Source organism: Falco peregrinus, chromosome 7, assembly GCF_023634155.1.
Source record: "Falco peregrinus isolate bFalPer1 chromosome 7, bFalPer1.pri, whole genome shotgun sequence".
In the NCBI taxonomy this organism is placed as follows: domain Eukaryota; kingdom Metazoa; phylum Chordata; class Aves; order Falconiformes; family Falconidae; genus Falco; species Falco peregrinus.
In genome coordinates, this window is record NC_073727.1 from 42,144,370 (window position 1) to 42,158,895 (window position 14,526).

The 14,526-nt window shown below is 43.6% G+C and overlaps 1 protein-coding gene across 1 annotated transcript in view; it reads right to left on the reverse strand.

The window, feature by feature from the left end:
* Nucleotides 1–3,628: 3,628 nt before the first annotated feature.
* LOC129784886 (uncharacterized) overlaps nucleotides 3,629–14,526 on the reverse strand; it is a 40,799-nt gene continuing 29,901 nt past the window's right edge. The window contains exon 4 of the mRNA XM_055810530.1: nucleotides 3,629–6,444. Coding sequence (XP_055666505.1) covers nucleotides 6,349–6,444 — 96 coding nt within the window. The 3' untranslated portion in view covers nucleotides 3,629–6,348. The remainder of the gene's footprint in view (nucleotides 6,445–14,526) is intronic.

A 14,526-nucleotide genomic window follows, 5' to 3' on the forward strand; every position in this document is an offset into this window, starting at 1 on the left:
CCATGAACAGATCCTGTCCTTGGGTAACTTAACTGAACTTAGTACTCAAAGTAAAAATGAACATTCATTTTCCTGTAAGTTATGCCGAACCTAAGATGCTGGTACATTTGCAAGGGGGTCCTACTTCCATTTGGTAGGTAACAAGGAAAGGTACCTATTCTTATTGAATTGTACACAGATCCCCAGAATGTATCTTTCAAACATAACCCCTTGGAATTATTATAGCTATAAGTTAGTCACCTCCAATGCTATACTCAGCAAAAAGATTTGCTAAACTCAGGCACTGAAATTCAACATATCACTGTAATTGACTCCTGCCTGTGCTGTATTAGGAGAGCCAGATGTGCTAGAAGAGGAGTCTGAGAGGCCTGTGCTACATTCTGGTGGTTGTCCCTCTCCCCGCATCATTTCTGTTTGCTTCCATAACCAAGCATTCCCACAGTTTTCTTTGGGTGAGAGTGTGCTGCAATGTAAGCCTGTCGTTAACTGTGAGACTGGCATGAATAAACAATGCAGATAATATTTCAGTACTGACCTTAAAGGAAAAATCCTAACAAAAATCGCAAGCATGGAAAAAGTCTAACGATTGAACAGGCTTACTCATCAAACCTACAGTGCTCAGTAATCCCCCTAATAAGGGAATTTTCAGACTAACCAAAACCTGTAATTGCATCTTTGTGCTGGGGTTTTGTGCGTTAACTCCAGGAGGTGCTTTGGGTTTGCCCTTTGATTTTTCACGCACCATCTGAAAGGTAGCTTGCCTTCTTTCTGCCTCAGTTTCTCATGAATAATGTGCTGAAAACAGAAGGTCACTGCACTGCATAAGGTGTTTTGATATCTTTTGGTGAGAAGTGGTACATGCAGGAGAACCCTGTGAAGAGTTTGGCAGTTGTTGCCTCTTCCATCTCCTATATGTGCCACATAGCAAAGAGAAGACCTTAATTTTAGCTTTAGTGGCAAATCTTTGACAAATGAAGGTATTTTAAATGCATCATCTGTGAGGACAGCATGTTATTTTCTGAGCATTACTTGTGTCCCTCAAGGTCTTTGTGGTTCTACTTACCACAGCAAAATGCGACAGTCACTTTCTGGCCAGACCAAATACTTGCTTATTTTAAGCATGCAGCTTATTATTGGGAGGAAATATGACCTTCTGAATGAAATAACCATTCAATATTGTAACTGAACTAACCATTTTATCTAGGTTCTGTAATAAAAATGTTTTGGAGCATGAACTGCCCTCCCTTTGCCTGACCTCTGAGAAGGGATGTGACGTGGGGACTCCAGCACAGTCACAGCAGCGGCTACCCTTTAAACATCAAGCAGATCATGGGAATGGTGTCTACAGGCTCTTTGAGGAGCTACTTCCTTCAAAGTGAGCTTGGGAAGGGACACATGGCATTGCAGTCATTGCAACCACTGTGTACCCTCAAGCTTCTAAAGAGGCTCGTAGCATCCTCAGCAAGACAGTTTGCAAGACCACTTAGCAAAAAGGGTCTATTTCTGCATGGGGTTGTGGGGCCTCCGTGGCACCTCCTCAGAAACCCCCAGCCCACAGCTCTCTAAGACACTGGTGTCTTTACTTCTCACACACAATATTCTTTGTCTTCTATTTTTTACTTTCCTATGTCAAATTCTTTACCTTTAGCCATGCAGAACTTTTACCAGATTTAAGTGGATTTAATCCTCCGTATGCTTTTAATCTTGGGCTCCTGGGCTCACAGGCAAGGCATATGTGATTGCACTTTTTTCCCCGGTGTTTTTTACTCCTCTATGACCCCCAGTAACTTCTGGTCTCTGCATTAATTTCAGTCACAACAGGCAAGTGAGCAACTCTTCCCGAAGCCAGTGAATTTCCTACAAGCATTTTGGAAATCAGTGAGTGGTGGGAGGTTTTTTACCTGAGAAAGAGTCATTGAACAATTTTGGGTGGCTAATCGGCATGTGTGCCACAGCCACCATGCCCATAGCTCTGGGCTATCTGTGGTGTGCCTGATGGAAATGGCATATAATCATGGTGGAGATCAAGCTCTTTGCAGGGAGGTGGATCAGGGCACAAAGGACACAGCCTGCAGGAAGTGTCACACGGCTGGTTCCACTCTTCCCAGAACAGCATGTTCAGATTTTCAGATAAGGCTTCGGTGACTACATTCACCTACATTCGATTTTGAGCTACAAAGATGAGGAAATGGAGGGTGTAAGGTGGTTAGATGGACAGCCCATTCTGTCTGTCAGCAAGGCCTGTGCCAAGGTGTGCCTCTGTCATCAAATACATCTCTGGTGGGCTGTTAAAATATACAAGAACTTCTTTTCAGTATACAAGAAGTGCTGAAGATAAGAGGTAGCAGCTGATTTTCAGAAAATTCCTATTTACTCTTCTTAAAAAAACACTGGGATGGTGACTGGAGGGATATATGTAAGGAGGTAGACTTCTTGCTCTTTATCCTAACGACAAGCCAGAGAACATCCCTTTTCATCAGTGTGACCAGTCTGGTCCCTTTCCTCTACTGTCATCATAAGCAAATGAAAATCAATAGCATTTGGGCTTATGTATCACTTCAGAGCTTGAAATTCCCCTCTTCCACTTTCAGTGCACTGGGGTACCTGGTCAAGAGACAAAGGCCCATTTTATACCCCAAAGATTACTTATTTTTAACGTGTGGGGAGAATACAATAACAACTAGTAATAATATTTTCTCTTTGGTCAACTAGTGATTTTTGCTTAATTTACCTTAGAGAATTTTGGCTGAGGTTTGGCCAGTACTCTGTGTAGATAAAGTGATTTTAATGAAACTAAGGAAAAAAGATGCCTGTGTTTCCCAGTTTAGTTTCTGAATGCTGAATTATGTTGTACTGATTGAAAAAACCCAAAACTTTCATCAACTTGAAAGTAGTTGCTTAATGTCTCACACAGCGGTAATCCTCTAAAAGGAAATTAAGGTCAGACACTGTGGTTGGTTTTTTCTCTTCCTTCTCTTTTTTCATTCTTTACTGTTGTTTAGCAGATCCTGGTTTTAGTTCCTCAAAACACAGTTTTTGTTGGTTCTCTTTTTCTTGATGTGTAAGATACCACTACTTTTGCAGAATGAGTTTTCCCGCCAAAAATGCCTTCCCTTGCAGTGGTTTGTGTGGCTGGTTCTGCGTCCGTGCAGGTATAACTGAAAAGGGCCCGATTCCTGCAGCCTGGCTCTCCATGCACCCCAGGTATAAAATGCCACTATTCTGATCTAGGTGTCATTCAACATTAAACAGCAATAAGTGACAACAAAAATGGGGGAAAAGTCCCAGGCTTTTGGTGTGGGATTGTGCCTTTATGAGAGAACATCTATAAAAGCCTGCTGTCAGGAAATAGCCTATTACTTTTAATAAAACCTTCTGTCCTCAGAACACAGAATTTAGACACCACAGACTCTTTCACAGTGATACATATGTATGAGGGCTACACTTTATATGGTCAAAGTACCACCCTAGTCTCTGTTCCTTAGAAGAGAAGAGGGATGGAAACAGCTTTTGCCCACTTATGGGGTTTTATCTCCTTTGCCGTGAGTTCTGTGCCGTTGCGGCAGAGGGAGGCCAGAGCAGGCCCCACTGACTGCGGGCAGCGCTGTGCTGGGGAGATACTGCCGAGCGCTCTGGTGAGGAAGTGGAGCCAAGGACCAGATCCTCAAAGATACTTCAGGATCTATTGCCTTTTTAATCACCTACCCACCCTGATTTTAAATAGGAGTTGGGAACAAGTGCCTTGGCAGATTTTGAATGAGGTGAGTGTCAGGGAGAGGGTGGGCAGGCTCTGGCAGTGTGAGGTGTAACTCCTTTCAGTCTGCTCTTCTTCATGACCGCTGTGCACTCAGCATAGCTGAGAGAAAACTACCCTGCGCCTGGCCAGTGGTTTTCATTGTGATCCCTTTTATTTTCAGTACCAGCAAAAGGAGATACAGAGTCTACATGATGCATTCCCCAAATCATTTCTACAGAAAACAGATGGTAAAAGCATGACCTAGGCTGCACCTGATCGTTACAGAGGATGTGTTTAATATCAGGGTGCTTGCCTGGAATGCCAAGTCTGGGGACACAGAGAGAAAAGGGAAAGAGAACAGCATCTAAAATTTGATTTGAGTTGTCACAGAAATATTGCACAGGAATGCTGCAAAGCTGGAATTCAGGGACGAGTTGCTCTAAGTGGTACTTGAATCAAGTTTTAGTCCATGACTCATCTCTAAAAAAGTTAGTATGATTCAAAGATCTACTACCAGACAAAATTTTATGAAGGAAGAGATCTCACTGTGTCCCTAGTGGAATTCTGCTCTGAATGAACTCTGCCTTGGGCTAACTTATGGGGCCACAGCAAGTTGTTTCCTGTTGTGCAATTTGCTTTACTGCAACTGGGCACTGGATCACTGAGATCCTCTGGCACATCTTTACCATGATGCCATGCTGCACAAACCTTTAACAGGACGTTGACATGCTAACGATCTTGTGCATGGGCAGAAGCCATTCCTTCTCCACAAATCTGATGCATTAAAAGTGATATGCATCATGACAGGAAAATGAGGAAGGTTTCCTTTTCTTTAATAAGTAGTGTTATAATACAAAATGTAAAATATGAATCCTGCTAAGATCTTGCAAGAATTCAGGAGGTGTTTGGATGTGCCCCTAAGATATGCAAGAATAACAAAAGTGTAGAGAAAACCAAGAAACCATCCTATTATATCAGCTGATTGTGGGTGACAGCACTTGCACATGTCAGAACTGATTTGTACTACAGACTCCCTAGTTGTCACTGGGCTTTACCCCATTAATGCTGGCTAACCTGATTCCTGCTAACCAGCTGTCCTGCAGGAGAGTGTGTGCATGCTCACACTTCTCTCAACACCTCCAGGAATGGTTATGCTTCAACTTAAGAGCAGCTAGTAACAAATCTTCAATGTACCTGCTGACTGTAGCTCTCTGTAGAAGGGGGTAAAGATGTTTTAAGGGGGAATAGATTGTGGTCCCTGGTTTTGCTATATATGAATCTTAAAACCTTTCATCTGAAGGACCCGCAAACCTTCTCAGTGTCTTTGCTGGTCAGCATATGGAAAGCTACAGAATGATACAAATACCTTTGCATTATTTTCTTGAAGTCCGCTTGGTGTTTGGGGAGGTAGAAAGTACCAAACATTGTCAAAGACCTTCCCAAACTTGTGTTGCCTTGGGAACGTGTTGTTGTTGTGTCCAAATAACAGCTAAAAGCAGGAACACTTAAGGCAAAGTTCCCATCAGTACGAATCCAGCAACAACAGCAGCCACCATGCTGAGAACATCTGACAGCTGTCAAATGGGCTGTAACAGAGCAGGGAGGAGGGAGATGGTTTAGTCGGTTGAACAGCTTCCACCTGTACCCTTGGCACATAGCTCCTGGGCCCATGAGAGGCGGGGCAGCAGCCGACAGAGATGCTGGGTGAGGAGTGGCTGACTCCTCAGATGCAAATATTGAGACAGCACTTGGTGCAAGCCACTGTGACTTATTTTTGGACTCAACCATTACAATGACAAAGGGTTCAAACCCTTCAGCTGGTGCATAGTGGGAAGGCTTGTGGCAAGGACATTTGGCTGACATCTTCAAGGAGACAAACATACCAAGTAATAATTACCAGAAAGAAATATTTTTTTAATATCTATGTAGATACAGTATTCTTCTATTTTTCTCTCTCATTTTCTCCTTTCAGACCATGGTCTGATGGTAGGGTGGGGTAAGAAATGCAGTTTCTGGTGAAAGTTCAGATACCGGTGAAAGTTACATATGACAGGCAGAAGCTGGGTAGATGAAAGAGAGCACTCAGTGAGGAGCAAGCAGCTCTGATCACTCCCATGTTACCCAACTAGTGCAGTGCCCATAGCTGAGGGCAGTGGTAGCATGGAGGTCAGAGACGCCCATGGAAGGTGGACAGGAAAAGTGACAAGCAGAAAGAACCTGCCCTCCAGCTGCTCAGCTGTTTATACATGGTTTTCCATTTGTTCTTCCTTTGGGAGACAGATCCAAAGCCACAGCAGAGACTGGCAAGAGGGAAGACAGGCTAGAAGAGGTCTGCAAGGTTTCTGTAGAGCCACTTGAAGACAGTGAGGAAAAGCTACGCATCATGCTTTCTTTGAACAAGAAGGACAGGGTTCTCCTGAAATGTAGCTGCAGGCTGTCTTTATCAGTTCTCACTCTTCTTTTTTTTTCTCCCGTTTGTGGACACTTTTATCCCAAATAGAAGAATGAGAATCTATGACTTTGGTGGGAATGCTGTCCAGTTATGGCCGTCTCCCTGGATTTGGCTTAAGCTGAGTTTGTTCCTTTTCTTCCATTCAGATTTATAAACATAGCTAATTCTCCTTGTCAGGGGCTTGGGAACCCCAGCTTTCAAACTCAGGCTCACTAACAACACGAGCAGGTGTCTTTGGCTTCCCTCTCATAAAGACCTGGGAAATTAAATTGAAGAAAAAAAGTTACCTTGATTGCCAAGTCAAGCTGGGAAGTGGCTGGGAAGTATCCACTTTATGGTTTGATGGGCAAACCTATGGTAGTTGCCTTGACTCCATGTGCTCTCATAATGTCTCTGGTCATATGACTACATAGATTATTTTTTTTTTCATAAGATCCACATGTCATTCTGGGTTTGAAATGAACGCATAAGGAGTGGGCTTAAGATAAATGTAAATAATATTCTCCTCTTTCTTATTTCAAACATTTTGAATGCATGTCATTGCAACCCATGTGATGTTTTCTAGCACATTTTTATTTCTGCATTGAGCTATGCAGCTACCACACAGTTTTCTGTGATTATGTTTCCCCTCCACACTGTTCAATATCTCTTGTCTTTGACCCATCCAACCTGACGTTTTTTTCCTGGAAATGGATTTCTCACTAGACAGATAACTTCCCTCATGATTTCATGGAATATGTTTCACAAGAGGGGAAAAAGGACAGTTACTTCTGCATTTTATGGAGATGTTTTTCTTAGAGGCTCAACATATCCATAAACAGATATCACAGAGAATGATGTTGCAATTAAAATCCACCCACTGAATTTAACTTTCGTTTTACTAGTTTGCAACAAAAGACAGGAAAGTGGCCCAATATTGGTAGGTCTGTGACTGACATTAACTGTCTGTCTAGCCTGATTTTCCTGCTGCTGTTTTTCTCAGTGCAGTTCTTTAATCTTCCCTTCCAGTGTCTTGGGAAATACTTTGGGAACATAGAGCGTTGTGCAATCTGAACAGAAATTTCTTTTGAAAATCTGTAAGACTCAGAAATTTTTCATGGGATGGGTAAAGTGTTTCTCACCCAGCTCATCATCCTGTATCTGAAAAGACTGGAAATTCCTTGTGGAAGAGGAACCAAGGAGGCCACGGAGATATGGGTTTGCGTGTCAGTCACCAAGGGCTAGCAAGCCTAAATCCCAACTCCCCTTCAGCTCTGAGCACAGACTGTAGGTTCCTCCTGGAGCACTGTTGGTGCTGCATGTGCCTGCACCAGCATTCCCACCCCAGGATGAAGGAGCTCTGCTCCTACATGGGATAGCCACATGACTGGGCTTTCCCTTTCCATTTTCCCATTCTTACTTCTGCTGAATGAAAGGCTGCTGTTCATCTGGAGTATCTTTGTACCCTTATAATGCCTGCCAGGGCTGCAGTGCCAGTATTCTTCTTCAGAGTAGTCATGGCAATGTGCAAGGGAGGTGACCAGGGCTTTTCCAAATCAGCATATTCCTCTCTTAGCTGGGGCAGAGACTGTGTAGGGTTGGTAACAGGATCTGACATGTCAGCACCTGGCCCTATCCTATCCTATCCTATCCTCTCCTATACTGTGGGGACTTCTTGTCAGTGAAAACAGTTTTGCCATCAAGCCACAGCTGATCTGTCATCTGGGCTCTGCTCTGACAGCCACAGATAGTTTCAGAGAGTCTCCCCAGCTTGCTACTGGGTAAAGGGTAGGTGATGGCCTCAAGTGACTCTTACACCTGATCTCATGATACTTCAGAGGAGTGAGATGCCTCTTCTCGCTTGCTTATTCTGAAGCAAATGTGGAGCAGATAGTGGGGGGTCATCTCCCTGATCATACAGGAAGGGATGTTGGAGGCCAAGACCAGGGCCATGTCCCAGTGGTACAAAAAACACTTGCCCAAAAAGGAACTCTCCATTACTTCTGGGTATCTCTAACTAGAGGCTGCCATTCCACCAGGAACACACAGGTTGCAATGGACAAAGGAGATGAGGTGGAAAAGAGGCAGTGTTCTCTTTCTTTGGCAGATTAAAAGCAGAGAAATATAAAATGGCTAAAGCTTGTCTGGCACAAAGAAGCCAGAATGTGTCTTTACGGTAGTCCCTTTCAGTCCTTGATCTCTACATCTTGTCTAGTTGCCACTTACTGGTGAGTCCTGTCAAGAAATAAAAGAACTCAGTTGGTGGTCTGGATTTTTTACAGGCCATCTACTTCTTCCAGAGCTGTCACAGCCTGCAATTCAGGATTTCTAACAGGAATAGTGCTTACTGGTGTTTAACTGGGTTTAGACAACTCTTAGGTGAAAGTAAATCTGTGGTGTCCTGTGACCAAGAGTGACCTCATTCCTCTTGGTAGGAGTACACAAAGGACGCACCCTGCACATATGTCCTTCTCGTTCCATGTGTCCACACATGCACACCTCTCAGCACACTCCCTCCTGCAAACCTGGCCTCACTGTTGTGGTGCTGCATGTTTACTGCATGGTCTGTTGACAAAGGGGAGAAGATCAATTCAAAACAATGTGGTCATGGTCTAAATACAAGGTGGTGCCTCTTCTTTCACTTCCCACATTCTGACACAAGCCTAAGCTAGCCCACATAAGATGGCAGATGAATGCTATGGCATACAACCGCACAGCTATGTGAAATGTCACCAAAATTCACCAGAAAGTGGCAACAGGGAAGCTGGTGGGCCACACAAGGATAAGAGAACTACTGCATCTGAAGATGAATACTTCCTTCTCTTCTTCACACCTGAACGCTGCCTGCTTGCTGTACACAACCCACAGCTCACCAAAATCCAGCCTGTGTGTCAGGCAGAAGTTTGTGCCACAGCTGCGGAGGGGTGCAGCAGGGACTAACTTCTAGGTTGCCTTCTTAGAACAACCATGGGAACTATCTCTGGGAGAGTCATTTCACCAAGTCAGAGCCTTGGGAATGAAGGCCCAGAGTCTCAGATGGCAGAAATCAGCAGCAGTCACTGCTGTGGCGACATGTTGACTGGCACTGCCAGAGATTCTGACCTATGACAAATGTCTCTATTTTTTCCCTCCGTCCCGCCATTTACACTAGCATTGGTACTCCAACACTGAAATCACAAAATCATGAGACAAACATACTTTTATTTTTTTGGGACGATGGCTATAATCAGTTTTGCATGTGGCAACACTAGGGGTTTGCTGAAGGAGCACAGACTGAACCCTCATTGCTCAAGGTGCTGTTCAAACACAGCACAAAATAACAGCTTTCACCCAAAGAGGATGCAGTCAAAAGCTGAGACTGAGAGTGGACACAGTCCAAGGGGGCATCACAAGGAACTGGTGAGACATCCCTGTCAGTGCAGTGGGCATAACACCCACTGGCTGTTTTCTCTGTCTAAACTGACACATCTACATCCAAGCTAGTCATCTAGACTCTCTCCATAGTCCGGAGAGAGAGCAAGGCTTGTCTACATGGAGAGGAATCCTGTCCTACAGTAGGAACCTAAGACAGCTCAGAGAGCTTCTGCAACTGGAACCACCACTTTCTCCCTGTTGACTATAAAGGAGCTTAAACCACAGGCTCAGATGTTTGCTGTTTCCCACAACACTATATGCATGTGGTAAACACATAGTACATACTGAGTAGCATACACAACATGAATGGTAGCACGTTTCCTTCAGTGTAAGAGGAAAACTGGAGGGAGTGTATTTTCCAGATGAAGAAATAAAATGAGATGGAATAAAAACTTCTTCTTGCTCTTCTTCATAGAAAAATGCTTCTTTCAGTTCTTGATAAAGACATTCTTCTTGTGCAGCTCTTAGGAAATAACATCACCGTTTTCCTTCTGCCTATACAGCTCGCATAACAGTAGCACCTTGCTCTTAAACTCTTCTCCCCAGCAATAGCTCTCACTCTGCTCTTTTATGCTCTTTGCTCACCTAAGACCCTTCCAGCAGCATGGGTTTGTACCATTCCCATGCCTCCTTTATGACAGAAGCAGCCTGGGATTCCCACATCTGATTTCTCCTGACCGTTTTGTAACAGCTGCTTCAAGCTCCCATCATGCCACCTGGGGATGCTCTGAGTTGTGTTCTCCCCTGCTTTGCCTAGGGCATGGTGAGTGCAAAACACTCCCAGGCCCAGGCAGCAGTTGGGTTTATGCCTCCAGTTTGACCAAGCAGAAGGCAGAAAGGTAAAAAAGGAATGAGATCAGAGGCAGGTCTGCAGTTGTGGTGGCATGTGTCAGGAAGAGGCTCCTGCGAAGGCTGCGGAATAGTGGTGCTTGTAAGAGGACGTTTCAGCCCACTGTGCATTCAGAAAACAATTGCTGGTGACATTTCTTCATGCCCTCCTTGTCCACAGAGAGAAACTGGCAGGTTCTGAGGTATTATGCTTTTTGTTTGCATGTGGGAGGGTGATAAACTAGAAGCGGGGTCTACTTCCCTGAGCCGAAATAAGCAAGCAAGCAGGGAAAACCCAGTCCCTTTAATCTGACCAAGTATAATAATTTTTAGACTTTAAACAATCTACACTGGATTATGGAAAGGTAGAAGTTTTCCCACTCTCACCTCACAGAGATTGGGGGCCTTTGCTTGTCTCTCTCTTTAGCCCTGCTAATGACTCTTGAGAACAAGGGTTTAAGAATACATAATGGTACAAAATGGGGAAGACAGATAGCCTTCCACAAGGGCCACAGCAGCTGATCTGCTGAGTAACTGTCTAAAAGGCACATCAGAGAGATTTTCTCTGCAAAGACGGTTCATGTGACTGACAGTATGACATGATCCATGGCAGCTGGCTGGTATCTTGCCTCAGTGCCTAGTGGCTTGTTGTGCAAGCATAAAAGTTTTCTACAATTCAGACATGCTTAGTTTCTTTTAAAGGAGGTCTTAATTTTGTTGTCAGTCAAGTGACTTGGCTTCACTTGTGTCATTCTTTTGAAAGTGACTGCATGTCTTTTGCTGAGTTGCTCATTCCCATGACCAGAATTCCCCATTTTCTGGGACATGTTGGTCATCGTTGCCCCACTAGGTCTTCTCTCAGTGCTGAGATGACATTACTTGTGTCATCCCCGCAGTAGCTGAGTACTTAGTGATTACAAACCACAGTATATTTGAAAAAGTCAGAGGTGGGGTTTCAGATTGTCTGGTAACACAGAGGAAAGCCTACAGTTGTCACATTCATGCTTCAACAACTAGCATTCAGCCAGGAAATCTCTTCTCTTGGATCCCTGAGAAACTCTTATTTGTCACCACCTTTGGGTGACTTCAAGCTATTTTTTCATATTTTTCACTTGGAAGTTTTAACATTTCACACATGACTTCAAGCCTTTGCAGTCCTTCAGAGACCAGAATACACATGAGAAAACCTGTGTCCATTAGCCCAAATACAAATAAAATTTGTGACATGCCACTGACACTCACGCCTGTTGCACTTTAAATAGGCTGAACACCATTTGCATTTATCAGCCTGAGTCACTGGGGCACTTTATCTGTCTTGACATGTTCCTGAGGTACCTCAGCATGCCCTCAGATGAGAGCCTCAGTTGGCTGCAAGGTTAGAACAGCAGCACCTCTGCCATCCTCCCCACCTGCAGGACAAAAGACTGATGAAGAAGACAGGCTTTGCAAGGTGAGGAAAAGCCATGCCTGAGGTGGCCTCATTCTTCTTCAGGTCTCCTCAAATGCTGGCTGGTCCCTGGGACCACTGCTAGCCAGCTCACAGACCTCTCAGTGCTTCTTGCCTCTGCCATATGTGGCATCTTATCATGGGTTCTCGTGACAGAGATACCCTTGGAGGCAGAGCAGAGGAGGTTAGCCAAACAAATCTTTCCAGAGTATGAAACTTAACAGGACTAAGAGTCTTTTGCAAGTATTTTCTAACCTGGAAGCTGTTGCAGGCAGGTCCCAAACCTCAGGGCCAGGAGGAAGGTCAGGGAGCTCTAACTGGTTCTCCACACACCACCTGTCCTCTCAGCCTGTGCACTCTGTTCTGGGAAGGAGCTGAAATCAGACGGTGCTCCCAGACTTGGGAAGGTCTTCCAGGGCTATCAGATGACACTGGATATACAGCCAGTGTTACAGACAACATCCCAGCCACTGCTCTGAACTGATGGTGATAAAGCAGGATTCTGCTTTTGAAGTGAGTCACTATATTTCATTAAACAAGCTATTTTTAGTCCATTTAGTTATTCCAAATTGAACAAGAAAACTTGAATTTTGGGGAGGCTGGCCAGAGGCTCAGAGCTATCTGAGCATTATTTTGTGTCCTTATAAAAATGCATTGTATAAAGAAAAGACAAGAAGATCCATCCCACTAAATGCATAGTTACATATACAGACATCCATATACGCAGACAGGCAGCATTTGTGTGCTTGCACAATTCTGTCATTTTTACTTGGAAAAAAATCAGACACCTGGGGCAGATTTGCAGACTGAATTTATAATTTGCATCCATAATGGTTCTGGTACATATACAATGCCCATGTAAGGGGCTGCCCTGCCCTTTCTCCATGCTGATTGCGGTGAGGTGTCTACAAAGCAAATCCCCAAGCAACAAGCTCAAACAACCTGAAGGCTTCTGTGGTGTAGGCTGGTCTTGAGAGTTTGTGGTTCTCTGAACAGCCACGCATAGTCCCCTTACTTTGTACTTAAAATATACTCAAGGATGGGAAAGCCCCAAAAAATCTGGATGGCAGAAGCACTCAATAAGAATGGCAAACCTTGTGAATGAGGCTTATCACTTTTATTAGCTCTGGAGGTCTTACCAGCTTTCTTCTACTTCCTGATTTTAGAAACAATTTGGGGAACATCCTTTCCTGTGCTATTCTGGAACTTCTGCTTGTAGTTGCAATTGAAACCAAGATCTGTGAAGACCTGTGGTGGTGGGAAGCCCCTACAGATGACCACAGCTACCTCCATATCCAAATACTCAGCAGCTCATGGAAGCCTTGAACAGAGCTGAATTTTCAGCTTCAGCCATCTCACTGAGGAAAAACAGTGTACATATAACATAGTAACATAGGCATTAGCAGGTTGGATCAGGCTCACGAGCTGCCTAATCCAGGTTTCTATCTCTAATGGCAAAGGATGCCACTTGCTTCAGAAATGGTTGCAATTGTAATGCCTTTATAAGAAGGTTTTTCTTCCGAGCCCCTAGTTTATTAATTTTATTTCTTCTTCAGAAAAAAATATAGAAGAGGGCTGATTTAGGTCCTTATTTCATTAGAAACTGTTTCCCTAAAAAAAGCAGGACTAACACACTGGTAACGATTTCAGTTTTACCAGTACTTCACCTTCTGTCCCCATGGGCAGAAAAGCAGTGTTCAAAGGAAAGATTACTGGTAAGAATCCAGAGTGTTCTTCTGGGGCATCTTCTACCCTCCAAAATAGCATCAATTAACAAATGTTTGTCTAATCCATGCAAGCTGCGACACATATGGTGCCCTTTTGCATTAAGTTGTAGCAGCAGAACTCTGAGCTTGCTGTCCTTGAAGGGAAAAGAGCCTTTCTCTCTGCTGGAGCCTATGCTTTTCATGTCACTCAGTTCTCTCGGTCATATCCAGAGAGACCCTTATCTTGGTTTTTCCTTGTAAAGCACCATACAGTCATGTTAAAGAATGACTAAAAAAGTGAATTGATGTCTTCTGCTATTGCTTTAGTCTTTTCACGCAACATAAGGAAGACGAAAAATGCTTGAATGGGTTTATACTCAAAATTCTGGATTTAATTTCTCTTTTTTCCAGGAAGAGTCCTTAAAGTTATACTTTTTTAATGGTCTGCTAAAGAAGGTAGATGAAAATGTTTCCATTAAAGGTGCAGTCTTTCTTCTCCTTTAAGTGTCAGCTGCTGAGTTACCATTTACCTTCCTTTGTCACCCAAGAAGGGGCCAAGAAAAACAAAGACAAGATTTACAATTGCCAGTAACTTTACCAGTAAAAAACAAAAAAACAAAACAAAGCAAAAAAACACTCCAAAGAACCAGGAAGGATTGTTGTTTTTCTGTGTGCTTTTCAGCAGAAAAAGAAGCCCAGATCTGCACTGTAGGATCACAAAAGTGACGCAGCAAATCAATTTTAAGAATTCTGCCTATAGGTATTATGTAGGGGAATTTCTGCTGGGAAGTGTATCTAATACAATAACTGAAACTTTTTTAAGTACCCCAAACAATGGAAATTAAAAACTACATCTGAACTGACTGTGAGAAGAAATTAGATAGGAATACATTTAGATCTTTCTGTTCTTTTTCAGTCAGCTCTCTCTGATAAGTCACTTCTCAGCAGAAATGAGTACCATTGA